Raw genomic sequence first — 26,389 nt, 5'->3', positions numbered from 1 at the left:
GATGGGCTTTGACCAGGGGACCTCCCCACCCGGACCAGGGGACACGCGTGTAAGATTTGGCGGTATGCTAGCCCCCGGAGGCCGCCGACCACATCCGTAGACGCGCGAAGGACAATCCGCGTAGAGGGAATTTTTCGGATACTTCTCCATCACCAAAAAATATGGAAAAATACCATCGTTCCCATAGCACATGTGCCCACATCGTGCAAAAAAACTTATGATTTTATCGCGCTCCGAGTATTTAATAATATTCACGCCGCATCGTTACCGCAGAACGTCTACTAACGTGTCATTGCCGTCCGTGAGGGGGGTCATGCCCCGGAGACGCGTGCCGCCTCTTCGGACATGACACCACACCACCACGCATGTATGAGGGCCCGGTGCGATGCTCTAGTGGCATTACTACCCCAGGGCCCCCGTCCCGCCTAACCCTGTAGCGTTTGACCATGGAATCTAGCCCTTTGACTTTGCACGGACGGGCTTTGACCAGCGGACCTCCCCACCCGGTTGTGTTAGGTCAGCCCATTGGAACACTTTGGAGCAACATCCGGGCGAGACCCACAGCAAGATCCCCTCCGGGTAGACCCGACGCGTCCGTTTCCCCCCTCCAGGTGCCAGCGGCGGCGCCGTCCGTGAGGGGGGGGCACACCCCGGACACGCGTGCCGGGCGTTTGCAACCGCCACAACACTTCCAGACTTGTGAGAGGCCACCTACGCAAGATTTCACAGCATGCTAGCCCCCGAAGGCCGCCGGCCACAGCCGTAGACGCGTGAAGGGCAATCCGCGTAGAGGGAATTTTTCGGATACTTCTCCATCACCAAAAATTATGAAAAAATACCATCGTTCCTATAGCACATGTGCTCACGTCGCGCGAAAAAACTCATTATTTTATCGCACTCCGAGTATTTAATAATATTCACGCCGCATCGTTACCGCAGAACATCTACTACCGTGTCATCGCCGTTCGTGAGGGGGGCCACGCCCCGGAGATGCGTGCCGCCTCTTCGGACATGCCACCACACCACCCAGCATGTATGAGGGCCCGGTGCGATGCTCCGGTGGCATTGCTACCCCCCCAGGGCCCCGTCCCGCCTAACCCTGTAGCGTCCCCCCCAGGGCCCCGTCCGGCCACAGCCGTAGACGCGCGAAGGGCAATCCGCGTAGAGGGAATTTTTCGGATACTTCTCCATCACCAAAAATTATGAAAAAATACAATCGTTCCTATAGCACATGTGCTGACGTCGTGCAAAAATACTCATGATTTTATCGCACTCCGAGTATTTAGTAATATTCATGCCGCATCATTACCGCAGAACGTCTACTACCGTGTCATCGCCGTCCGTGAGGGGGGCCACACCCCGGAGACGCGTGCCGCCTCTTCGGACATGCCACCACACCACCCCGCATGTATGAGGACCCAGTGCGACGCACCGATGGCATTGCTACCCCCCAGGGCCCCCGTCCCGCCTAACCTTTTAGCGTTTGACCACGGGATCTAGCCCTTTGACTTTGCACGGACGGGCTTTGACCAGGGGACCTCCCCACCCGGTTGTGTTAGGTCAGCCCATAGGAACACTTTGGAGCAACATCTGGGCCAGACCCACAGCAAGATCCCCTCCGTGTAGACCCGACGCGTCCGTTTCCCCCCTCCAGGTGCCGGCGGCGGCGCCGTCCGTGAGGGGGGGCACACCCTGGACACGCGTGTTGGGCGTTTGCAACCGCCACAACACTTCCAGACTTGTGAGAGGCCGCCTACGCAAGATTTGGCGGCATGCTAGCCCTGGGAAGCCGCCGGCCACAGCCGTAGACGAGCGAAGGACAATCCGCGTAGAGGGAATTTTTCGGATACTTCTCCATCACCAAAAATTATGGAAAAATACCATCGTTCCTATAGCACATGTGCCAATGTCGTGCTAAAAAACTCATGATTTTATCGCGCTCCGAGTATTTAATAATATTCACGCCGCATCGTTACCACAGAACGTCTACTACCGTGTCATCGCCGTCCGTGAGGGGGCCACGCACCGGAGACGCGTGCCGCCTCTTCGGACATGCCACACACCACCCCGCATGTGTGATGGCCCGGTGCGATGCTCCGGTGGCATTGCTACCCCGCAGGGCCCCCGTCCCGCCTAACCCTTTAGCGTTTGACCATGGGATCTAGCCCTTTGACTTTGCACGGACGGGCTTTGACCAGGGGACCTCCCCACCCGGTTGTGTTAGGTCAGCCAATAGGAACACTTTGGAGCAACATCCGGGCCAGACCCACAGCAAGATCCCCTCTGTGTAGACCCGACGCGTCCGTTTCCCCCCTCCAGGTGCCGGCGGCGGCGCCGTCTGTGGGGGGGGGGCACACCCCGGACACGCGTGCCGGGCGTTTGCAACCGCCACAACACTTCCAGACTTGTGAGAGGCCGCCTACGCTAGATTTGGCGGCATGCTAGCCCCCGGAGGCCGCCGGCCACAGCCGTAGACGCCCAAAGGGCAATCCGCGTAGAGGGAATTTTTCGAATACTTCTCCATCACCAGAAAATATGGAAAAGTACCATCGTTCCTATAGCACATGTGCCAACGTCGTGCAAAAAAACTCATGATTTTATCGCGCTCTGAGTATTTAATAATATTCACGCCGCATCGTTACCGCAGAACGTCTACTACTGTGTCATCGCCGTCCGTGAGGGGGGCCACGCCCCGGAGACGCGTGCCACCTCTTAGGACATGCCACCACACCACCCCGCATGTATGAGGGCCCGATGCGATGCTTCGGTGGCAGTGCTACCCCGCAGGGCCCCCGTCCCGCCTAACCCTTTAGCGTTTGACCATGGGATCTAGCCCTTTGACTTTGCACGGACGGGCTTTGACCAACGGACCTCCCCACCCGGTTGTGTTAGGTCAGCCAATAGGAACACTTTGGAGCAACATCCGGGCCAGACCCACAGCAAGATCCCCTCCGTGTAGACCCGACGCATCCGTTTTCCCCCCTCCAGGTGCCGGCGGCGGCGCCGTCCGTGAGGGGGGCACACCCCGGACACGCGTGCCGGGCGTTTGCAACCGCCACAACACTTCCAGACTTTTGAGAGGCCGCCTACGCTAGATTTGGCGGCATGCTAGCCCCCGGAGGCCGCCGGCCACAGCCGTAGACGCCCGAAGGGCAATCCGCTTAGAGGGAATTTTTCGGATACTTCTCCATCACCAAAAATTATGAAAAAATAGTATTGTTTGTATAGCACATGTGCCCACGTCGTGCAAAAAAACTCATGATTTTATCGCGCTCCGAGTATTTAATAATATTCACGCCGCATCGTTACCGCAAAACGTCTACTACCGTGTCATCGCCATCTGTGAGGGGGGCCACGCCTCGGAGACGCGTGCCGCCTCTTCGGACATTTCACCAGACCACCCCGCATGTATGAGGGCCCGGTGCGACGCTCCGGTGGCATTGCTACCCCCACAGGGCCCGCGTCCCGCCTGACCCTGTAGCGTTTGACCACGGGATCTAGCCTTTGACTTTGCATGGACGGGCTTTGACCAGCGGACCTCCCCACCCAGTTGTGTTAGGTCACCCAATAGGAACACTTTGGAGCAACATCCGGGCCAGACCCACAACAAGATCCCCTCCGTGTAGACCCGGCGCGTCCGTTTCCTCCCTCAGGTGCCGGCCGCGGGGCCGTCCGTGAGGGGGGGCACACACCGGACACGCATGACGGGCGTTTGCAACTGCAACAACACTTACAGACTTGTGAGAGGCCGCCTACGCAAGATTTGGCGGCATGCTAGCCCCCGGAGGCCGCCGGCCACAGTCGTAGACGCGCGAAGGACAATCCGCGTAGAGGGAATTTTTCGGATACTTCTCCATCACCAAAAATTATGAAAAAATACCATCGCTCCTATAGCACATGTGCTAACGTCGTGCAAAAAAAAACTCATGATTTTATCGCGCTCCGAGTATTTAATAATATTCACGCCGCATCGTTACCGCAGAACGTCTACTACCGTGTCATCGCCGTCCGTCTGGGGGGCCACGCCCCGGAGACGCGTGCCGCCTCTTCGGACATGCCACCACACCACCTCGCATGTTTGAAGGCCCGGTGTGACGCTCCGGTGGCATTGCTACCCCCCACCCCCAGGGCCCCCGTCCCGCCTAACCCTTTAGCGTTTGACCACGTGATCTAGCCCTTTGACTTTGCACGGACGGGCTTTGACCAGCGGACCTCCCCACCCGGTTGTGTTAGGTCAGCCCATAGGAACACTTTGGAGCAACATCCGGGCCAGACCCACAGCAAGATCCCCTCTGTGTAGACCCGATGCGTCCGTTTCCCCCCTCCAGGTGCCGGCGGCGGCGCCGTCCGTGAGGGGGGCACACCCCGGACATGCGTGCCGTGCGTTTGCAACTGCCACAACACTTCCAGACTTGTGAGAGGCCGCCTACACAAGATTTGGCGGCATGCTAGCCCACGGAGGCCGGCGGCCACAGCCGTAGACGCGCGAAGGGCTATCCGCGTAGAGGGAATTTTTCGGATACTTCTCCATCCCCAAAAATTTTGAAAAAAAATACCATCGTTCCTATAGCACATGTGCCCACCTCGTGCAAAAAAACTCATGATTTTATCGCGCTCCGAGTATTTAATAATATTCACGCCGCATCATTACCGCAGAACATCTACTACCGTGTCATCGCCGTCCGTGAGGGGGGCCACGCCCCGGAGACGCGTGCCGCCTTTTCGGACATGCCACCACACCACCCCGCATGTATGAGGGCCCGGTGCGACGCTCCGGTGGCATTGCTACCCCCCAGGGCCCCGTCCCGCCTAACCCTGTAGCGTTTGACCACGGGATCTAGCCCTTTGACTTTGCATGAACGGGCTTTGACCAGCGGACCTTCCCACCCGGTTGTGTTAGGTCAGCGCATAGGAACACTTTGGAGCAACAACCGGGCCAGACCCACAGCAAGATCCCCTCAGTGTAGACCCCACGCGTCCGTTTCCCCCCTCCAGGTGCCGGCGGCGGCGCCGTCCGTGAGGGGGGGCACACCCCGGACACGCGTGCCGCCTCTTCGAACATGCCACAACACCACCCCGCATGTATGAGGGGCTGGTGCGATGCTCCGATGGCATTGCTATCCCCAGGGCCCCTGTCCCGCCTAACCCTGGAGCGGTTGACCACGAGATCTAGCCCTTTAACTTTGCACAGACCTGCTTTAAACAGGGGACCTTTCCACCCGGCTGTGTCAGGTCAGCCTAGAGGGACACCTGGGAGCAACATCCGGGGCCAGACCGACAACTACATCCCCTCCATGTAGACCCGATGCGTCCGTTTCCCCCCTCCAGGTGCCGGCGGCGGCACCGTCCGTTAGGGGGACCACGCCCCAGAGATGCGTGCCGCCTCTTCGGACATGCCACAACACCACCCAGTTGTGGTAGGTCATCCCATAGAAACACTTCGAAGATGTGTCCCCTCCGTATAGACCCGATGCGGCTGTTTCCGCCCTCCAGATGCCGGCGGCGGCGCTGTTCGTCAGGGGGGCACACCGCGGCGCTGCCCTCCAGATGTTTGGGCATAGCTGTTTTTGATTTTAATAAAATATAATGTTCTATATTCAAAAGAACATGACGGCACATTATTAATGTGCTCAAAAAAAATACAAACTATATATATATTCATAATCTATGAAAAAAATTACAAACTACACATATATTCATATGATACATAAAAAAGCATAAAAAAATATGTAAAAAAGCATAAAAACATATGTAAAAAAGCATAAAAGCATATCTAAAAAAAGCATAAAAACATATGTAAAAAAACACATGTAAAAAAATAACTATGCCGACGCCATTGCCGTCGGCATAGATACGGCTGGGTTTAGGCGGGCGTCGTGCCACGGATCGATGACGTGTTGCCTATGCCGACGGCTGCCGTCGGCATATCTATGCCGCGGATCAGTGACGTGGCGTGCGGAGGTATGCCGACGGCCGCCTGTCCCGACCGTCGGCATAGCTTTGACGCCGTTAGCCGCTGGTCACGGGCGGGGTCGCCGGGCCCACATATACGCCGACGGCTGACTTATGCCGACGGCCGCTGTCGGCGTTTATTAATCTAGGTCGATGGCTGATCTGTGCCGACGGTTGCCATCGGCGTAGATAGGGGTAGCCCGACGGCCAGGATAAGCCGACGGCCAGGACTAGGCTGTCGGCATAGATCCAAGTAGGCCGACGGCAGCCGTCGGCATAGTTTTGGCCGTCGGCGTAGAGCCGTTTTCCGGTAGTGCCTTGCCCTTTGGCCCCGATTTGTTGAGCGAAGTTTCTCCTTGCCGTTGCATTCCTTGTCTTGGCAATGTAAGCAAGGGAGGCCGTCAGTTTGAAGGGAGGAGAGATGAGAGGCAAGCAGCCGAAGCGAGGCGAAGTTTGCCGCGATGAAGTCTAGACTCCTGAATCGAAAGATCGAGCACTTTCTTCTGCAAATATATGAGTCTTTTCTGCATCATATTATGGGTATAAGAAATTATTTAGATCGCCTTTAACATTCATCATGTTTCTAAGTTTTAGGTTATGAATTTATTTTAGGGTTCAAACTTCACCAAAGTTTATGAAACTTGCATACGTTCATATTATATGCAAAGAAGCCTTCACAATTTATATTTATGAAAAAAATGATGCTTCTTTCTCTTCCTTCTTCTTTCTTGAATTCAATATTTTTCTTACATCACGCCTATTCTTTTTCTTTGTTCTGCGCAATCTCTCAGGCAGAAGTAATGACGGTTTTGGCCACATCATCGTGGAATTAAACGTCGAATACTGTACTAGAGAGCAATCACGGGTAAAGCACGCCTAGTTGCTTGTCCTAACCTGCCTGCCACGTACACACGGTGATAGTCCCGTCACTCTCTGGATATGACTCGGGTGGTGCATACTTGTCAGCAAGACGTACGCAGCTATCCTGGCTGAATCTTCTCTGCCCTTCGATCTCTTTAGGAAATAGGATCACGTCGGAGCAGCAGTCCAACACGGGTGCTGGACTCCGACGACCTGCCGGTGCCGGCGTGTATGAATCCTGACCACTCCCATCCCATTTCTTAAAAAGAAAAGGAAAAAACCGGACCAGCCCAACAGTAATGCATGTGACACTTAATATTCTGGTAGCAGGAAAATCGCTGCCGCGTCGGAGCAGAAGATCAACACGGATGCTGGACTCTGACCAGCCGGCCAGCGTGTAGTATAAATCATTTTCGCACCACCGGACGAGCGGCTGGAATTAAACGGCTTCAGCTCAACGTTGCACTACCATGGCGACCAAACTCATGCCCGCCGTGTTGCTGGTGATGCTAGAACTCTCCGCGGGGGCGTGGGCGCGCTCCGATGATTCGCCGTGTGCCTTCCCGGCGATCTTCAACCTCGGTGACTCCAACTCGGACACGGGAGCCTTCCCAGCCCTCTTCCCGGCGGTGCAGCCGCCCTACGGCCGGACCTTCTTCGGCATGCCGGCCGGGCGGCAAAGCGACGGACGCCTCACCATCGACTTCATGGGTACGTACGTCTATCCACAACATCTCAAGCGTAGCAGCTTTTTTCTGAGCAAACAACTCAAAACTATAGATTTTTCTATTGCAGCTGAAAGCCTGGGGCTACGTTACCTGAGTGCGTATCTGGATTCACTCGGGAGCAACTTCACGCAGGGAGCCAATTTCGCCAGTGCCGCCGGAACCATCAGACGGGTGAACGGGAGCTTGTGGACCTCCGGGTACAGCCCCATTTCCTTGGACGTCCAGATCTGGCAATTGCAGCAGTTCATCAACAGGAGCCAGTTCATCTACAACAACATAGGTGGAATCTACCGGGAGATCCTGCCGAACCCAGAGCACCTGGTCTCCAAGGCGCTTTACACCTTCGACATCGGCCAGAACGACCTCACCGTGGGCTACTTCGACAACATGACCACCGAGCAAGTCGCGGCCTACGTCCCCGATCTAATGGAGAGGATCTCGTCCGCGATCCAGGCCGTGTACGACCTTGGTGGGAGATACTTCTGGGTGCACAACACGGCGCCGCTCGGGTGCCTGCCGTACGCCTTGGTCTTCCGCCCGGACCTCGCCGCGGAGAAGGACGCCGCCGGCTGCTCGGTCGCGCTCAACGCCGGCGCCCGGTTCTTCAACGCGCGGCTCAAGGAGACCGTGGCGAGGCTCAGGGCGACGCTCCCCGGCGCCGCCTTCACCTACGTTGACATCTATGCCGCCAAGTACAGGCTGATAAGCCAGGCCAAGAAGCTCGGTTTCGGGGACCCCCTGCGCGTGTGCTGCGGGTACGGTGGCGGCGAGTACAACTTCGACAGGGACATCCGGTGCGGCGATAAGGTGCAGGCGAACGGCACGTCGGCGCTGGCGGGGAAGTCGTGCGAGGACCCGTCCAGGAGCGTGAGCTGGGACGGCGTGCACTTCACCGAGGCGGCCAACAAGTTCGTCTTCGATCAGATCGTGGATGGCGCGCTCTCCGACCCTCCCGTGCCTCTGCGGCGGGCCTGCCAGGGCAAACGGCAATGAGCATGACGTTCGTTAATTAGGCTGCGGATGTAGCTAGGATTTTTTTCTATGCACCCGTACTGTTGTTACAATAAAATCTGCGGTGAGTATCCGTACTCCAAATAAAATCTGCAGTGTATAAGTCATGTAAAAAAAATCTACGAATAAGGTGGAGCTTTCTTAAACCAGCGGGAACTTTTTTTTTAGGACATAAACCAGCGGGAACTTTTTCTTTTGGACATAAACCAGCGGGAACCTTTTTTTTAGGACATAAACCAGCGGGAACTTGCCACACGTGCCCATCTCGTAAAATCCTGCATTCAGGCCGAAATGGCCCACCATTAGACATCACACACAAAATGGCTTTGACCTCATGTTGGGCCAGGAAGATCTTTATTGCCAGATTTGAAATATTGAACCTTCTGAGATCCCGTCTTGTTAATTCTCTTTGAAGGCTCTTCCGTTACCATATTACTACCTTCGTCCTGATTTATTGGCTCCCTTTGTAATTTGTACAAAATTTTGATCAAATATTTAACTAACAAAATTTTAATGCATGTTAACAAAAATTATACCGTTGAATTCGTATTTAAACATAGTTTTCAATAATACAAATTTTTGTGACATGCATGAACATTTTGTTAGTTAATTGATTGTCAAATTTTGACACAAAATACAATGGAAACTAATAAACCAGGACGGAGGTAGTATTTGGTAATTCGGGCAAATTAAAAGCTGAAGAATACCAAGATTGACGATGATCCAAGGAAAACCTCTTTGAATAATCACGATAAAAATTCACAAAAAACTGAGAGGAACCGCATCTGCAAAAGGTTTACCATGTTTCTTCGATTTGGAGACCGTGGTCCATTTAGCCTCCTGTTCCAGCAATATAGTTCAAATTCCTTTTGAAAATTTGAGCTACCATTTAACCAAAGATATAAATGAAGATTGAATGTGGTATTTGCAATATATCCACCATTGTAGATGGATAAACCCACATCTTTTGAGGAGATAAAGAACTTGAAACACCAGTTTCTAAGGAAAGACACTTTGAAACGAATAGCATTTCCTCTGAAGCAAGATTAAGGATCAGACCAACTGAGTCAACATTGAGACAATTTTTTGGTCTAGAAAATTAAGCCACCAAAAAGAATCCCGAACGACCAACCCTGCTCGAGCACAAATTGTCTTCAAAATCCAACCAAACCTGAAGGTTGAGGTCTGGAAGTGCCATGATCGGAAACCCGAAAAGAAATGGGACGGTGTGGTGGCTATGTTTAGCGGGTGTCCACCACATGGAGAGGGGTGGCTGACGCGGCCGGCGTGGCCAGCGCTAGGGGGGCAGTGGTCGCCACCGGCGAGGGGCTGACTACACGGAGGGGCTGGCGTGGGGCTAGGGCCAGGAGCTAGTACAGCTCGCACCCGAGTATACTGACATATTTGTCATGTAGCTCAACATATTAGTTGATTCAACTAAATTACAAATCTTACATACTCCCTCTGTTCACCTTTATAAGGTTTTGTAGACGTTTCAGATACTGTGCAAAACAACTCAATTTCACTTGTCTGAAACGATTTATAAAAATGAACGAAGGGAGTACTATTTATTGCGTAAGTTCATCGTGCGACGTTACCATCCACACATAGCATTAGATATATATTATCCATAGATTTTTTTTGTATCTTTTGCAAATAGATACTCACTGCAGATTTTATTTGGAAGTACATATAAGCATTCCAGATTTTATACAGATTTTATTTGGAGTACGGACGTTTGAAAAAAATCCGACATCGGCAGCCTAATAAATGAAGAGCATGCTCATTGCCCTTTCGTTTGGCAAGCCCGCCGTAGAGGCACCGGCGGGTCGGAGAGCGCGCCCTCCACGATCTGGTCGAAGATGAACTTGTAAGCCGCCTCGGTCAAGTGCACGCCATCCCAGCTCACGCTCCTGGACGGGGCCTCGCATGACTTCCCCTCCATGACCGTGCCATTCACCTCCACCTTAACGCCGCATCCGATGTCCTTGTCGAAGTTGTACTCGCCGCCGCCGTACCCGCAGCACACGCGTAGAGGGTCCCCAAAACCGATCTTCTTGGCTTCGCTCATCAGCCGGTACATGGCGGTGTACACGTCGACGTAGGTGAAGGCGGCCTCGGGGAGAGCCACCCTTAGCCTCGCAACGGTCTCCTTGAGCCGCGCGTTGAAGAACCGGGGGCCGGCGTTGAGCGCAACGGAGCAGCCGGCGCTGTCCTTCTCCGTGGCGAGGTCCGGGCGGTACGCCAGGGCGTACGGCAGGCACCCGAGCGTCCCTGTGTTGTGCACCCAGAAGTACCTCCCACCGAGGTCGTACACCGTTTGGATCGCCGACGCGAGCCTCTCCATCAGGTCGGGGACGTAGGCCTCGACTTGCTCCGTGGTCATGTTGTCTAGGTAGCCCATGGCGAGGTCGTTGGCGCCGATGTCGAAGGTGTAAAGCGCCTTGGAGACCAAGTGCTCGGGTTTCGGCAGGATTTCTCGGTAGACTCCACCTGCGGAGGATAGGTCCAAGATCCTCCGGTAAAAAAATTGTTGAAAATATATCGATTTTTGCATGGTGAAGTTTCATTTTCACCTATGTTGTTGTAGACAAACTGGCTCCTATTGATGAACTGCTGGAATTGCCAGATCTGCACGTCCAGGGAAATGGGGCTGTACCCGGAGGTCCACAAGCTCCCGTTCACTCGTCTGATGGTTCCAGCGGCGCTCGCGAAATTGGCTCCCTGCGTGAAGTTGCTTCCCAGTGAATCCAGATACGCATTCAGGTAACGCAGCCCCAGGCTTTGAGCTGCAAGTCCGGAAAACAAAACAAAACAAAAACCTTCAGTTGAGCTATTTGTTCAGAAAAAAATATCTAAACTTAATCCTAGTTACGCCCGAGATGTTGTAGATAGATGTGAGTACCCATGAAATCGATAGTGAGGCGGCCGTCGCTCTGCCTCCCGGCCGGCATGCCGAAGAAGGTCCGGCCGTAGGGTGGCTGCACGGCCGGGAAGAGGGCTGGGAAGGCTCCGGTGTCCGAGTAGGAGTCGCCCAAGTTGAAGATCGCCGGGAAGTCACACGGAGAATCATCAGAACGCACCCTCTGTAGAACCACCAGCATCACGACGAACATGATGAGTTTGTTGGTGGCCATGGTGGTGCAACGGCGAGCTGAAGCCATTTCCCGCCGCTCGATCGGTGGTCGTGACGGTGAAGTGGCTGGGAGAGGATTTATACACGCCGGCAAGGTTGTGAGAGTCCAGCACCCGTCTTGGACTGGTGCTCCGACGTGATCCTAAAGAGATGGGAATAGCCACGTTATGTTTGACAAGTGACCTCCCCACCTGATGTTGATGCACCACCCTCCAGAGAGTGACGGGTCATCACCGTTTGCGTGGCACGTTAGGACAAGCAACTAGGCCTGCTTGACCCTTGACTGCTCTCTTGTACACTATTTGACGCTTAATTCCATGATGATGGTGTGGCCAAAACTGTTATTACTACTTTTGTCTACGAAATTGCGCAGAACAAAGAAAAAAAAGGGAGTGCCGACGCTGGATGCGGATTTTTGGCTCTCGGGGGACACGTACCCCCTATATCCGGACGATGATGTGGCGCGCCTGGTGTCCCTTGGCAGCAGGGCGGTGTTTCTCCTTGTGGTCGACCCGAGCATGCCGATGATCCAGCTCGTGCGCGACCTCATCGAATGCGAGGATTTTAAATACAAGATCCAGGTGTTTACTGATAAGGACTCACTACTCCGTCCAATCTCTCGCTTGAATTACTCACATATACAGGTTACAAAGTGTTGGGGAAGAACAAGTTCCAGTTAAGTCTGATCTCTGCTTCCTTTTCTAAAAAAAAAGTCTGATCTCTGCCAGGATAGGTTTTTTTAGGGGAAGGATAGCTTCTTCCTTGTGTTCTCTCTTGTATATGTAGTTGTGTGTCGTCGGGAGTTGGTGGTGGGCTGGGCCTTGATTTGTCGTTTGCCCGCACAGCAGACGGTCGCTAACATCCCTCTCTTCTTGAAATATGCCAAAATCGCCATGGTAGCTGTTACAATAGTAACCATCATTGAGGTCGACTTGAACAAGATCAAAGGGGAAGGCATCCTCGGTGTAGTAGTCGTGCCGTCGGGGACTTGCTCGAGGAAGGTGTCGAAGTAGTGGTGGTGGGCGACATAGACTTGATCGGAGTAATAATAGGCTTAGTCGAAGCAGCAACAACGCCTGTGGAAAAAGTTCATCATTTCTTGGCTGTGAGCAACTTCTAACACTTACCCGTAAAACAGAACTTCTAACACTCGTCCCTCCGTGAAACTCTCTTTGCCCCTAAGCTGAATCTTTGAGGGAGATCGAAGGCTATCTCTCGGGATCCCATGGATTGTGAAGTTCCTTGATCTTGTTTGGGTCAGCGTGGAAGTCTTCCTAGTGATGGCCGAGGTTAGTGTAGTGACTGTAGTCTTGGTCATGGTAGTGATCTTCATCAAAGTAGTAGCCGCAACCGAGATGAACATGGTTAGGAAAGGCCGCACGAAACATAGCTTTGTCAAAGGAGTAGAGGCAACCGAGATGGACAAAGAGTGTTAATTTCAGTCGAGACAGATTGCTCTCTCACCCCTCAATCGTATCAGACAAAGACCAATTCTATAAATATAAGAAAACTAGGAGAAAATGTGTTCCTGCACCAGTGAGAATATTTGCTCCTCCAAAGTCCACACAGTCCAGCATCAGCACGACGCCAAGCTACCAAATGTTGCTCAACCGAAGCAGCTGGGAAGCATCATCGCCCAGGATGATGACAACCTATGCCGTGAGCCAGGATCTCGCCGTGATGAGAAGTTGAGACCGAAGGGGTGACACATCGTTTCAAGGGAGAAATGAGGGCTCCATTATATATATCCAGCCGAAGTATATTTTAGAGGATGAGACTACTTAGATTTTTTTTCTTATATTGGCTGTTTGATTCATATAACTGAACCCAATAGGATTTTTTTTCCAAGGATTATTTTGTACAACATTCAATAAAAAAATGTCCTGCAAAAAAACATTCAATGAAAAATTAGTATCCTCTCAAACCTTTTAGAAAGAATCTTTGCTTTTCCTGCGATGGGGTAAAACAAACGAGAATCTCATAGGATTCAGATAAATATGACATGCCAATACTATATTTTTCGATCCTAAAAAATCCTATGTTTTTCCTATTTGGAAGAGCAAGAAATATCTTCAATAAAAAGGTTTCCCAAACGGCCTACGGAGGCCACGGAGAAGACTGTTCATTCTCCATTTGTGAAAACCGCAGAGAGCTCGACGGGAGCTGGATTTGGGAGGACTGAGCGGGAGATCGATCGACGGAGCATCCATCCATCCATCCATCCATCCACCATGGCCAAGGTGAATGCCTCCCGCGCATTTCTCCCCGTCCAGTTTATCTTGCAGCAGCCGCCGCCGCGATTCACCGCGCGCGGACCTGAATGGGGTTGCCCGCTTACGAGGGTTGCGCGCGCAGCTGATGGGGAGGCGGCGCTGGTGTACGTGGAAGTGGCAGCCGCGGAGCTCGCCGCTGGCCGTGGCGGCGAGCGGCGGCGGCGGCCGGGTGTTTAGGGTTTGGGGGGAAAACTGAGTGTAGCGCGCGCGCTCGCATTCGAAGCGATTTTGCAGATGGTATCGCGAGAATGCTGGTTGCCATCCTCTGATCCAAGATTTTCTTGGTTTTCTAATTCAACATTTTGGTGTCCTGTATCAAGTTTTCGATCTGAACTTCTGCTGAAGCTGACAGATCGGCCATACATGTTATTTAGCTTCACTTCACTGTCATATATGGCCATCTGTATTACTGGTCAGTAACTTTGTATTTCGCTGGGAGCAATCTGCAGAAGGCTGGTGCGGAGAGGGACGCGGCGGCGGAGAGCTGTGCCAGAAAGAAGGCTAAGGTCGAGTCCGAGGCCAGGGCTGCTGCGTCGAAGATCACCGTCAACTTAGACCACAAGTTGCTGGAGTGCTCCGCTTGCTGCAGCCCATTGGCTCCACCCCTGTTCCAGGTACATAACAGAACCTTGTAGTGTGATGAACTAGTATTCCCTTTGTCAAATGCTTGCTCCATTTTACTAGATTCAGTTATACCCTGCAATTTAGTTCTGTGTTGCAGGTTATGATTTTCTTAGACATTCATCTGGTCTGGATTTCACCAAGTATCGCCATTAATTGACGTTTTATTTTTTTATGTTGATGTATTAATTGCTACTGATAGTTCACTTGTAGCAAATCTTGCATCAGTTATGATGTTTTGGTCAGTATTGCTGCTCATAGAATTCTGTTTTTCTTCTTTCTGATTTTAGTAGAACTGGTTGAATGTTACTAGGAAATTTAATAAAATCAAGATGTGGACGTATTTGTTCATTACAACTCATTTCAGTGTGTCTTGAGTGAAGTGCACTGTAGGTCCTTGAACTATTCCAGGAATGTCACGTAGGTCCTCGAACTATGAAAATCGTCATCTAGGTCCTCAAAGTGCAGTAAGTGTGTCATTCAGGTCCAAAATCTCCCTGACAGGCTCTAACTGGCTAGCTGGCACATAAACAGTAACCGTAACAGTACGCGGCAAACAGTCCTGAATTCCTATGCGTGATGAACAGTACACGACAAAGAATAAATATAAAAAAATATCAAAAAACTGAGATCCTCTGTCATCGAAGAGACCCTGGCGCGTGAACAGTAAAAATGTCATTAGTTCAAAAAAAGTTCGCGAACGATGAATTTGGAAAAATATTTGTGACTTTAATCAAATGTTCGCGAACGATGAATTTGGAAAAAAAATATTCGCGACTTCAAAAAAATATTCGTGAGTTTAAAAAAAGTTCGCGAACGATGAATTTGGAAAAAATATTCATGACTTTAAAAAAATGTTCGCGAACGATGAATTTGGGAAAAATATTCGCGAGTTTAGAAAAAGTTTGCGAACGATGAATTTGGAAAAAATATTCATGACTTTAAAAAAATGTTCACGAACGATGAATTTGGAAAAAATATTCGTGACTTTAATAAAATGATCGCGAACGATGAATTCGGAAAAAATATTTGCGACTTTAATAAAAAGTTCACTAACATTTTTTAAAGTCAGGAATTTTTGTGGTTCGCGAACATTTTTTTCCATACCCACGAACAATATTTGTGGTTCGCGAACATATTTTCAAATTTATTGTTTGTGAACTTTTTTAAAGTCGCGAATATTTTTCCCATATTCGCGAACATTTTTTTGAATTAATGAACATTTTTACTATTCACGCACCAGGGGTATCTTTGATGCCAAAGATTTTCAGATTTTTTTGTTCATATTTTTTATTTTTCGCACTGTTCACCAGGCCAGCTGGCCATTTAGAGGGGGTTAGTGAGATTTTGGACCTGGATGACACACTTACTGTACTTTGAGGACCTAAATGATGATTTTCATAGTTCGAGGACCTATGTGACACCCCTGAAATAGTTTAAGGACCTACAGTGCACTTCACTCGTGTGTCTTTGACGTTCTCTAGTCCTTTTGGGTAAGTTCCCTTCCAGAGCAATCTGCAGACATATATTTTCTCCCAGGGCATGCCAATTGCCATGGTCAAGAGTGTATGATGCATTGCCAATCTTGGCCTATGAAGTATCAACTCTCTGGATTACAACTGTTAGTTGTTGAGTATGAGCCAAAGTTTAGAAAGGCCGCTATCAAGCTTGAACACTACATGCGTGAAGATGCTATGTTTTGCATCACAATCGTAGAACTACTGAAGATATTATGGCACAAAACTGGCACAGCAGTGGTAATCCAGTGTTGTGTCATGCTTGTGCACTTGTCCTGTTTTTGACAGTTTCAGTAAAACCTGTATGTTTCTGTTTCTCTGTTTTTGTTTGCAGTGCACAAATGGCCACATGACATGCTCAGAGTGCCGCACCAATGCAGAGTACAGTTGCAGCTTGTGTGCCGAGCCCGCCAACACCCGCTGCGACATCATGGAGCGCGTACTTGGCGGCATGACCGCGCCGTGCTCGTTCCGGGAGTTCGGCTGCTCCGTGACGATCCTGTTCACGAAGAAGCTGACCCATGAAGAGTCCTGCCTCCATGCCCCGTGCCACTGCCCTATCCCCTATTGCCGCCTCTACGCCAACCGTGGCCAGTCCCTGAGCGAGCACATCGAGACGAAACACTGCTTGGTCCCATACGGCAACGCCACAGCCGGCAGCCTTTCCCCCGTGAGGGTGTCTGACGATGAGCCGGTGCGCCTGGTGTTCCTGGACGCCAGGGCGGTGTTCCTGCTGGTGGTCGAGCGGAGTGGGCCATCGGGGCGTGCCGTGTCGGTGGTCAAGCTCGTCAGCGAGCCGGTCAAGGAGGAGGAGGAGGAGAAGGATTTCAAGTACAAGATCCAGGTGCATACGCGAGCAGGCGTCCTCTCTCTGTCCGGCGAGACGCAGAGTGTCGGGCGGCTGATGAGGCCTTACCAGGCAACCGCGTCGCTGTTTGTCTCGGACGCCGTGTGGTCTCCCCTGGATTCTCCCGTGTACCTCGAGTTTAAATGAATCTGGATAAGCTGTATGCCGTTCAGTTGGCAAACCTACCCCATCAGTAGGAGAATTCGGAGACTCCATTCTGTTTGTGCTCTTCTCAGCTGTGCCCTTCCGGTTGCTGGTACTATCTTATCTCTGTTGTCTTTCGAAGTTTGGTGATAGGATTACAATTTATGGTTTAATTAAGTTGAAGACATTTGTATGGCCAAGCACATTCAGATGTTCTGTTTGTGTTCTTGTCAGCTTTTGAACCTGAACAGTGAGTTGGTTCTACAAAATGGGTAGTGTCACTGAAGAAGAATGTAGGCAGCTGTTCTGAACTTACTCAAAAAGTAGTCCTTTCATGGAATAAGTGCAGATTTGTCAGGTGTTTGGTTCCATGTGCACTTCTTTTTATCCGACAGTGTGTTTGCGGTTTTTCTCTATATGCAACTATGCATGCATGTATTTATCGTTGAGCTTTTGAGCCCAAACTTTATTGGTTAATTCTTGTGAGTTGAGTTGGTTCTACAAATACAAAATGCAGAATGTAGACAACTGTCCTGAATTTACTCAACACTCGGAACATCACATTGCAGCTAGGAGCTGCTGGCACTATTTCAGTCCCTCAAATTCGGTACGACTGTTCGGTCATCTCTACAATCTTGTTAGCATCATCTGGTTGAACGATTTCTTCTTAGCATCATCTGGATGCCCATCTGATGTTTCTGCCCCATCGATCACGCCCAAAAAAAATAATTTTTTTACTCCGACAAGAAGAGCAAAAAAAAAAAAAAAGCTCCAATTTGAGAAGCAGAGAACCTCTCTGCTTCAAACATCAGGTCTGGATCTCCCTGGAGGTGATGGTGGGCTTCTTGCTGTACCGGGCAAGCTTGGCGGACTCGGCGGCGAGCTTCTCGAAGATGTCGTTGATGAAGGAGTTCATGATGGGCATGGCCTTGGAGGAGATGCCCATCTCCGGGTGCACCTGCTTCGGCACCTTGAACAGGTAGATCCTAAGTTACCCGGATACTTCTGAATACTGCCGTATCAGGCGTATTGGATACTCGGATACGTTTGGATACTTCTCAAAAGTCAAAATATATCCCCTTATTTTCTGTTTTTCAAATAAATAAATAAAATCGGATACTTTGGGGATACCTGTGGGATACCTTGTGGACACAGGAAAATCCTATCTATCCACACCCACAACAGCCACCTCCCTTTTCATGCCTCATTCTGTTCCACCCCAAGTGCCCAAATGTGACCGAGCCTACTCTTCGGCAGCTTCCAATTGAAGTTGCAGCAGCTGAAGACAACTAAGATCATACTTATGGTACATTTTTCATGTTTCTATCACCTTGTTAATATCTTTAAACTTTTATATTTTCATATAACCATTATATCCTATATATTTTATTTATTTAACCAAAAAGGCCCATGCGTTGCAACAGAAAAAATATATTCATAATCTCCAATTGCCATGACCACATTTTCCTGCATCACCGAGATACGCTATCACAATTTTTTAAATCATGAATTTTCTAAACTCGGTTAACGTTGAAATCATAAACATTTTTCAAATTCATGAACACCTTTATAAATTTTTGAACATTTTATAAAATTAAGAACATTTTTGAATTCATGAACATCTATATTATTTTATCCACAAAAAAACTTTTATATTTTTTGCAAACATTTTTAACAAAATTGCACATTTTTTAAACAACTTTCTTGAACCCGCAAACATTTCTAGAATCGGCGAATATATTTTTGGAAATTGTTGGAACAATTTTTGGAACTCATGTACATTTTTTTGATTTAACGAATATTTTTTGAAATGCATGATCATTTTTGGAATCAGCGAGCATTTTATGTATGAATAAACTAAGTCACGAATAGTTTTTGAATTTTTAGGATATTTTTCCATTCATGAACATTTTTTGAATTGGTGAAATTTTGTTCAATTTATTAACAATTTTGATAGATTAACTTTTTACAAAATCACGATTTTTCATATTTCTCAAACATTTGTTGTCAAAATGTCAAACATTTTTTGAATAACCAACATTTTTACAAAAACATGAACATTTTTTGAATCCATAATTTATGATTTATTTTTAAAAAAATCAAAATTCTTATATATTGCACTCCCAAATTATTTAATGTAGAAAAAAAACCAAAAAAAAGCAATTTGAAAAACAGGCCGCCCGAACATGGGCCGGCCCCAACGGGCACGCTGCGTCTTCTCCTAGCAGAGCACTGTATGGGCTGGCCCAGGCAGGGGATTCCACTGTGTAAAATATTTTTGATCACTTATATGTGGCATTGATGGGTAATATTTTAAAACTTGGGGAGCAATTTCTGCGACTTACCGCTAGAAGCAATATCCTCTTTATTATTACGTATAGATATATACAAACGTATTCCCCTATCTGTACTTTTGAAAATTTGACGTATCCGCGTATCACAGTGTCCGTATCCATATCCGTATCGCCATATCCGTGCAACTTACGGTAGATCTTGTACTCTCAACACTCTTCTTGTTCGTCTTTCTCCCCTCCTTGGACTTCGCAAGCCGCTTCTTCTCCGCGGCGGGCTGCTTCGCCGCCACCAGCTTCTTCTCTGCCTTGGAGGCCATGGATGCCGCTGCGGTTGCTGCTGCTTGCCAGATGGAGGGAGGTGTTGTTTCGCTTGAAAGAGATGCGTGGAATTGCAGAGCGGTTGTGATGGGAAAAAGGGGGCGGCGAGATTATATAGGAGGAAGGAGGCCAGCTTCGATTGGTGGATGACCTCGGATAAGTGACGTGGCCAAAATTTGCCCTATTTGGGGAGTAAGGGCATCTTCAATGAAAGATGCCTAGATAGGCGCTTAGGGAAATAAAACAAATCTCACAAAAGCAAAAACCCATCAGAGCACTTATTGTTACATCGCTGAGTGCTAATTGCAGGGGCGCCTAGTCGTGCATCTTGAGTCGTTCGACTCAAAAAAAAAATTCCAGGCTTGCTCCAGAGAGAGCTGCCTCAGCTGGGATGAGGCGCCGCCAGCACCCACTGGCCTGCCACCGCCGCCGCCACCCACCGCTGGGACGGCGGATGGCGCAGCCAAGTGCGGCAGCCGGCCGGAGCTCGTGCTCAGGCGGCGGCCATGGCCGTGACCCGTAGGCGCGCGCGGCCTTGAGACGAGAGAAGAGGAAGAGAGAGAGAGAGGGGAGAGGAAAGGAGGAGGCATGGTGGTGGTCGGCGGGCTCGCCGGCGGGAGCGGCTGAGGTCGGCGGAAGGCGGCAGGAGGCGCGGGTCGCGTGCTCTGTGCGTGATGGCGCTGGCGGCGGCAATTGGGTAGATCGAGAGCTAGGGTTCCAGTGGTTGGGGGACTAAGTAGGCTGGCCACTTGGGCCAAATGGGCCAGCTGGTGGGCGTGCTGCACGGTGCTGAGCTGGGCTGGGCCTGACAAGTGTTGACTAGCACTGCTGGTTTTATTATGTATATACTGTAATGTGCTGTACAGTTTACTACATACTACTACGTACTACTACTAGGTATTAGTAGTTGAGTACTACAGTACTATGTCGACTAGTCTAGCACTAGTCTAAGACTAGTCCGATTAGTCTATGAGTCTCAACCTCGGAACGACTCGTCGACTTGTCGACTCGTAATCCTTGGGCACCACGCTAGCGCCCAACGTTGTATATGCCCTAGGCGCATCTACAATGCCAGGCGCTATGCCCAAACACCAGGATTAATATCCTACTGAATTGGCAGTTAGACTAACTAATCATAGCGTCTTATAAAGAGATTCTTATAGAGTCAGTAACCAAGGTAATGCCCTCTTATGCTATGTCAGTGTTTAAAGGAAATTTGCAAGCCAATTGCCGATGAGATTTTGGGGTTTCGGTGGGGAGATAATGAAGAGCAGAATAAGATGCATTGGTTCGTGATGGAAATTGTGTATTCCAAAGAAGAAAAGGGGGACTGGGGTTTAGGGACCTTCATAGTTTTAATTTTGCTAGGAAAACAGTGTTGGCGACTGATCCAAAATCCAGACTCTTTGTGTGCACAAGTCCTGCGATCTACATACTATCAAGATGGAAATATTCTTAAAGTTGGACCTAAGAATGGCTCGTCTTACACTTGACAGAGTATCGTAGTGGGTATTCAAACTTTTCAGCAAGGGTGCATATAGAGGGTTGGCTCCAGATAAATATATGGCAAGACCCATGGATTCCTACAAGCGCATCATGGAGAGATATTACGCCTAGGGTGGAACTATGTTGTCTAAAGCTGGTCATAGTGATGGTATCTTAGCTAGTATCATGCATTCGAGACTAGCAAACACGCTGATGCGACGGACAATTAAAGAAGAGAGAGGGTAATTAGACTAACATAGGTAGATACTGAGCTTGGTTCCCGGTTGACAAGGCTAGATGGGCAGGGTAGTGAGCATATTAATCATGTTTGTTAAGATATATGCCGGTTATAGGTGCCTGGGAAAGTCAAACACTTTGCTTGGAAGGTGCTACATGGAGTCCTACCCTACCGTGGAGCTTTGGCAGCCCACATACCTTATTCACCACAATGCCCATGATGTTTGGTGGGTGCCGAAGACTTGCAGCACTATCTCTTCAAATGTCGTTGTGTGAAAGAAGTGTGGTCTCAGCTAAAACTTCTAAATGCCATTCAAAGAGCAACTGATGTGGACAGGCCAGGCTTAGTCACTATGGAGATCTTATCAAAGCTTGATATGTTGCTTCAGATGGACTATCTGTGGCTGAACTGGCTGTTGTGGCGGCGTGGTACCTTTGGTGGGAACAACAACAACTTATGAAAGGAATCATGATTCAAAATCCTGTGAAAACAACATTGTCTATTCACGACTAGCTACAAATTACATCAAATCGATGTCTCCAAAGCTCCTGACTCAGAAGAACATATGCGGCAAAAACCGTCTCATGGACTAGTCAAGGTTAATGTAGATGCATCATTTCATGCATGTGGATACTTTACTCGAGGTTGTGGTGCTATCGTGCATGATGAACTAGCAGCAGTGACTTTCCGCATATCCGAGCTGTTGATTCAGCGGAGCTCATTGCAATTAGAAATAGAATATACTCATTGGCAAATTTGGGGTGCAACAATGTGGAGATTGAATCTGATTGCTCGTTTGCGGTGGAGGCAATTCAGCAATTGGACTCTTATTGAGGACCCGACATTGCATTGGTCTCTGAATGCAAGCAGTTGGTGATGGACTTTGCCAAAATATCATTTAAACACTGTTTCTGGGAAGCTAATTAACCAGGTAGCAGATGAGCTAGCTAAGCATTCTTTTAGTGCTAGATCTTCGGGTTCTTGGGATAATATAATTCCTGACTTTGTTTCTCATGTACTTGTAAACGACATTACCATCATATGACAAATAAAGTCTATTTGCGGTTAACAAAAAGCTACTCCTAGCGTCTTACTACATGGCATCTGGGCAAAGGGTGGAGGCGGACGCTTTGTCTTTTATTGTTCTTCTACAGGACTTGAGAGATGCATGTAGCGACAGATTTTTCATGCACGGTTTTAGCGATTAAATATCGCCCGTTGTTAGTTCTCAGCATTGGGATGGAAAGCGCTAAGCTGTTTATTTTACAGTGTTTTTTTTCTTCATAAGCGTCTACACAAGCGCTCTACAATGGTGATGCCCTAATGGTCAATGTTTGGTTACCTGCATATCCCTCAGGCCCATGGGGTGCAATTTCAGGCCATTTGGTTGCCTGGACTACATTAAAATCCTGTCCTGCACGAACCTTAAAACTTAAAACACACAACTACCATGAAGAAAGTCTATTTAGTCACGTACATCAACGCTCAACAATCTGACTAACTACATGGCCAATAACATGGCGAGTAAGTGACAGTCATCTCACAAGTAATGATGAAAAAAGGTTGTCAAAAATGCTGATAGGGGACTAGTTTTCAGGAGGTCGTCGCGAGGAAGCTAATGATGTAATCGGATCATCGATCAGGTTAACAGTTTTGGAGATAAAACTACAAACTCAAATTACACAAGATTCGTATGTGCATGCATTTCAGTCATATGATTTCTCTATTTCTGCATTTTTACAATCCTACGACTCAAAGAGGCCCTATCTTTCTTGAAGTTATGGTGAGTAGAAGTGTGTGTGTGTGTGTTTTGCAAAATATGGTGAGTAGAATTGTTGCTAAAGGCTCCATAGTAATATGAAAGACAACTGAGTAATATAATACACCTACGACGCGTTTGGTTGGGACACAGGTAACGTATTCAATGTTGTAATGAGAATACGCTGTATTAGATCGGGAACTAAGCGAATGCAAGATGTGTTTGGTTCGAGCAAGGGAAGAGGAAACGGTGGCCTACAGCCGCCAGCAGAGAGGGTTGGGTTGCAACGAGAGAAGAGGGTGCCAGCTGCTCAGACGGTGGAGGGAAATCAGCCACGCTGTTGCTGATGATGGCGGCGGGATCTTTGGCGCTGCTGCACACGGCGAGGAATATTGCCGGCGCTGCTCCTCACGGCGGCGAATATTGCCGGCGCTGCTCCTCACGGCGGCGAAAGGAAACCGACGCTGCTGCCAATGGTGGCGACGGAACATCGCGGCGCTGCTACCAATGGCGGCGACGGAAGATCGCGGTGCTGCTGCTCACGGGCTCACGGCAGAGGAAGATCGCCGGTGCTATTGTCCTTGGAGGCGAAGGAAGATCTACGACACTGCTGGCGATTGCGGGGTGCTCGTGGTGGGGAAAAACCAGAACGTGCGGCGTTACCAGAGGAGCGGTGTTTTCCCTTACCAGTCCATATGGCCCGTTTTTGGTTTTGCGAAGATCTGTTTCTGATTACAAGAGATCTGGAACTGGCCCGATCTAAACAAACACCGGTAACGTAATCAGGAGCTGGTGTAATCGGAAGACGGCGCAAAAATCACTAACCAAACGCGTTGCTAATTTGTCATTTGGGCATGTATACCCATCGGTAACTGCTTTTGGGTCTCAAGCTCTGGTGAGCTATTATTCTGACGATGAAACTAAAATAGAGTTGCAGTTTTGAAATTCAAATTCAAATTAATGGTGCGACGATATGTGAATGGCAGCCTTTTAAAAAGCTTATTAGATGAAACGCATACAGTGCGTTTTCATTATGTAGCCAAGGTCACTTAGATAATGTACTACTACTCCTGTGTACCCAAATATAAAACGTTGCTGTAGTTTTTATATTTTGGGACAAGAGGTACTAGTACGTAGTAGTAGCCCGTACAAGGGGTCCCGCTCTATTTTATTTGCCGGAACTTCACGCCTTGGGGCATGGGCGCCGCCACCATGACTGCGCGCAGGGTCGAGGGGTGGGGTGAGTGGGGGCAGCTGCTCTCGTGATCGGCCCATCGGTGGTACGGCGTTGGAGCACGGGAGCCGGACCGACTCCAGCATGCGCTCCACCGTGAAGCATCGACTGTACTGCGGCGACGGACCCAGCTGTGGCGTCTTGGTAACCTTGTCGTAGCAACAAGAGCATACAAGCATCCCAGCCGTGTCCTGCAGCAGCAAATTGAAACGAAACGAATTCGTCAAGTCAAGGATCGATCGAGAGGGTGAAGATGGATGCCGATCGATCAGTCGATGTTGGATTTTCTTTCAGCGATATATACGCACGGGCACGGCACGAACCTGGTAGACTCGAGGCTTGAGGGGTTGCGAGCAACTGGGGCAGTTGAAACCTACCAGATCCACGGTCGCGTTGCTGGCCTCCTCCTTCCCCGGCACCGGCCTGCTCATCTTGGAGCTCTTCCGTTTCTAGGCTAGCTTTGTTTGGCAGTTGGCACTGGACCTGAACATTTGGATCGCTAGAGTACCCAGTATATATGCTCCTGGTCGCGTGGTAGTCCAAGAAGCAAAAGGAGAATTCTAATATTTCGACTTCCACTCCCCACTTCCCCATGCACTAATTCCAAGCACAAATAAATAATAACAACAACTAGTAACGAGGAGGCGAGTAGGATTTAATATGATCTCTGGTAGTGGGAACTTGTCATACTCCCTCCATTCCTTCATACAAGGCTACTATGAAAAATACATTTTGCATCTATATAAGGCCACTAACAGTAACCGAGGCAAAATTTAATGATATTTTCTCATAGTAGCAACTTGTTTAATACTTGCTTGCATGTAGTCATAATGATATTGTGCTATTTCCTTCTCATTCCTTTCTTGCATGCATGTGGGTGTATTAATTGTCCCAGTTAACAAGAAGAAAAGTTGTCTTGCAAAGTAGTTATTAAATTTTACCTAGGTACCTGTAATTTGAGTTTGTGGCCTTGTATAAGGGAATGAAGGGAGTAAGTGTTTTTTCTAGATTGACGGGGAAAGAATCCCCATGGTTTGATATTTCAAAAAGATCTACTACCTCGCGAGCCATGAGAACTAACACAATCGATTAGCCGTACGTTTTCCTCTAGTTTGCAATAGAGGTCTGGTTACGGAAACATTTGCAACACAAGTTATGTTGCAGGTTCTTTACAACGTAGGTTGTGTTGCGGGATTTCTTTGTAACATGGGTCGTCTTGCAGAATATTTTTTTCACAACATGGGTCGCTGCAGAATCTAGCCTCGTGTCAGTTTGCAACAAGGGACTAGTTGTAGAACCCCTTCTGAAAGTATGGACCAGTTGCTGAAGATGGACACGTAGAGGTTGGCTCCCGACCATTTGATTAAGAACCCATCTAACGGACGCTCGCACAAAGATCGGCCAACTGAAGGGAATCATTTCCCATTCGAAAAGACTTTTTTTTTGTAGAAAATCTTGAGAGCTTTATTCAAATAAAGGAGCTCCTAGGATCATCAGCCATCAGGCTACCGATAAGGAACGACGGTACAGAGTCGAGCCAACTCTCAGCCACCATCAGCGAGCCGGCACGCTTCGCACAAAGATGGGCCCACTGGTGGAAAAAGGGCCTTTGGTCGCGGTTCGCAACTGCCATTAGTCGCGGTTGCGCAACCGCGACCGAACGGACGCGACTAAAGGCCCCCCCCCCTTTAGTCGCGGTTGCTTAAGAACCGCGACTAAAGGCCCGTCCACGTGGGCGCCAGGCGGCCGTCGGGGCGGAGGACCTTTAGTCGCGGTTCTTCTGGCCAACCGCGACTAAAGGCCGCCGCAGGTTTAGGGTTTTAGCCCCCCCCCCCTAAACCTGTTTTCTGTTTAATTTGTATTGTTTTATTTCTTTTGTGCTTTATTTTAATTTTGAAGGAGTTTCACATATTCTACGGTACTACATACATGCATATGAATGTACAATTTCAAACAAATTTGAAATTAGAA

General features: G+C 49.2%; 2 protein-coding genes and 1 pseudogene across 2 annotated transcripts; 2 read left to right on the top strand and 1 right to left on the bottom strand.

Moving 5' to 3' along the window:
* The first annotated feature begins 7,245 nt into the window (after window positions 1–7,245).
* LOC119266697 (GDSL esterase/lipase At3g26430-like) lies at window positions 7,246–8,698 on the top strand. The gene is made up of 2 exons (XM_037547952.1): window positions 7,246–7,524; window positions 7,609–8,698. The coding sequence occupies exons 1-2, from the start codon at window positions 7,284–7,286 to the stop codon at window positions 8,532–8,534; spliced, it is 1,167 nt and encodes a 388-aa protein (XP_037403849.1). The 5' UTR covers window positions 7,246–7,283; the 3' UTR covers window positions 8,535–8,698.
* A 1,421-nt stretch (window positions 8,699–10,119) lies between these two features.
* LOC119266696 (GDSL esterase/lipase At3g26430-like) lies at window positions 10,120–11,806 on the bottom strand. The gene is made up of 3 exons (XM_037547951.1): window positions 11,458–11,806; window positions 11,129–11,341; window positions 10,120–11,045 (listed from the first exon to the last, which is right to left on the bottom strand). Exons 1-3 carry the CDS (start codon window positions 11,714–11,716, stop codon window positions 10,336–10,338), a joined length of 1,182 nt encoding a protein of 393 aa, XP_037403848.1. The 5' UTR covers window positions 11,717–11,806; the 3' UTR covers window positions 10,120–10,335.
* A 775-nt stretch (window positions 11,807–12,581) lies between these two features.
* LOC119266695 lies at window positions 12,582–17,521 on the top strand (annotated as a pseudogene).
* The last annotated feature ends 8,868 nt before the right edge of the window (window positions 17,522–26,389 follow it).

The sequence above is a fragment of the Triticum dicoccoides genome, chromosome 3A, assembly GCF_002162155.2.
Source record: "Triticum dicoccoides isolate Atlit2015 ecotype Zavitan chromosome 3A, WEW_v2.0, whole genome shotgun sequence".
NCBI lineage: Eukaryota > Viridiplantae > Streptophyta > Magnoliopsida > Poales > Poaceae > Triticum > Triticum dicoccoides.
The sequence above is the reverse complement of the archived record's forward strand: the minus strand, read 5'-3'. Positions and strand labels throughout refer to the sequence as shown.

Bases quoted from the DNA above. Each gene is read 5' to 3' on its own strand.
- LOC119266697 (XM_037547952.1), top strand. From the start codon at position 7,284: ATGGCGACCAAACTCATGCCCGCCGTGTTGCTGGTGATGCTAGAACTC. The intron at 7,525-7,608 runs GTACGTACGTCT...TTTCTATTGCAG, and splicing joins CCTCACCATCGACTTCATGG to CTGAAAGCCTGGGGCTACGT.
- LOC119266696 (XM_037547951.1), bottom strand. From the start codon at position 11,716: ATGGCTTCAGCTCGCCGTTGCACCACCATGGCCACCAACAAACTCATC. The intron at 11,342-11,457 runs GTACTCACATCT...CCGGACTTGCAG, and splicing joins CCTCACTATCGATTTCATGG to CTCAAAGCCTGGGGCTGCGT. The intron at 11,046-11,128 runs GTGAAAATGAAA...TATCCTCCGCAG, and splicing joins GTTTGTCTACAACAACATAG to GTGGAGTCTACCGAGAAATC.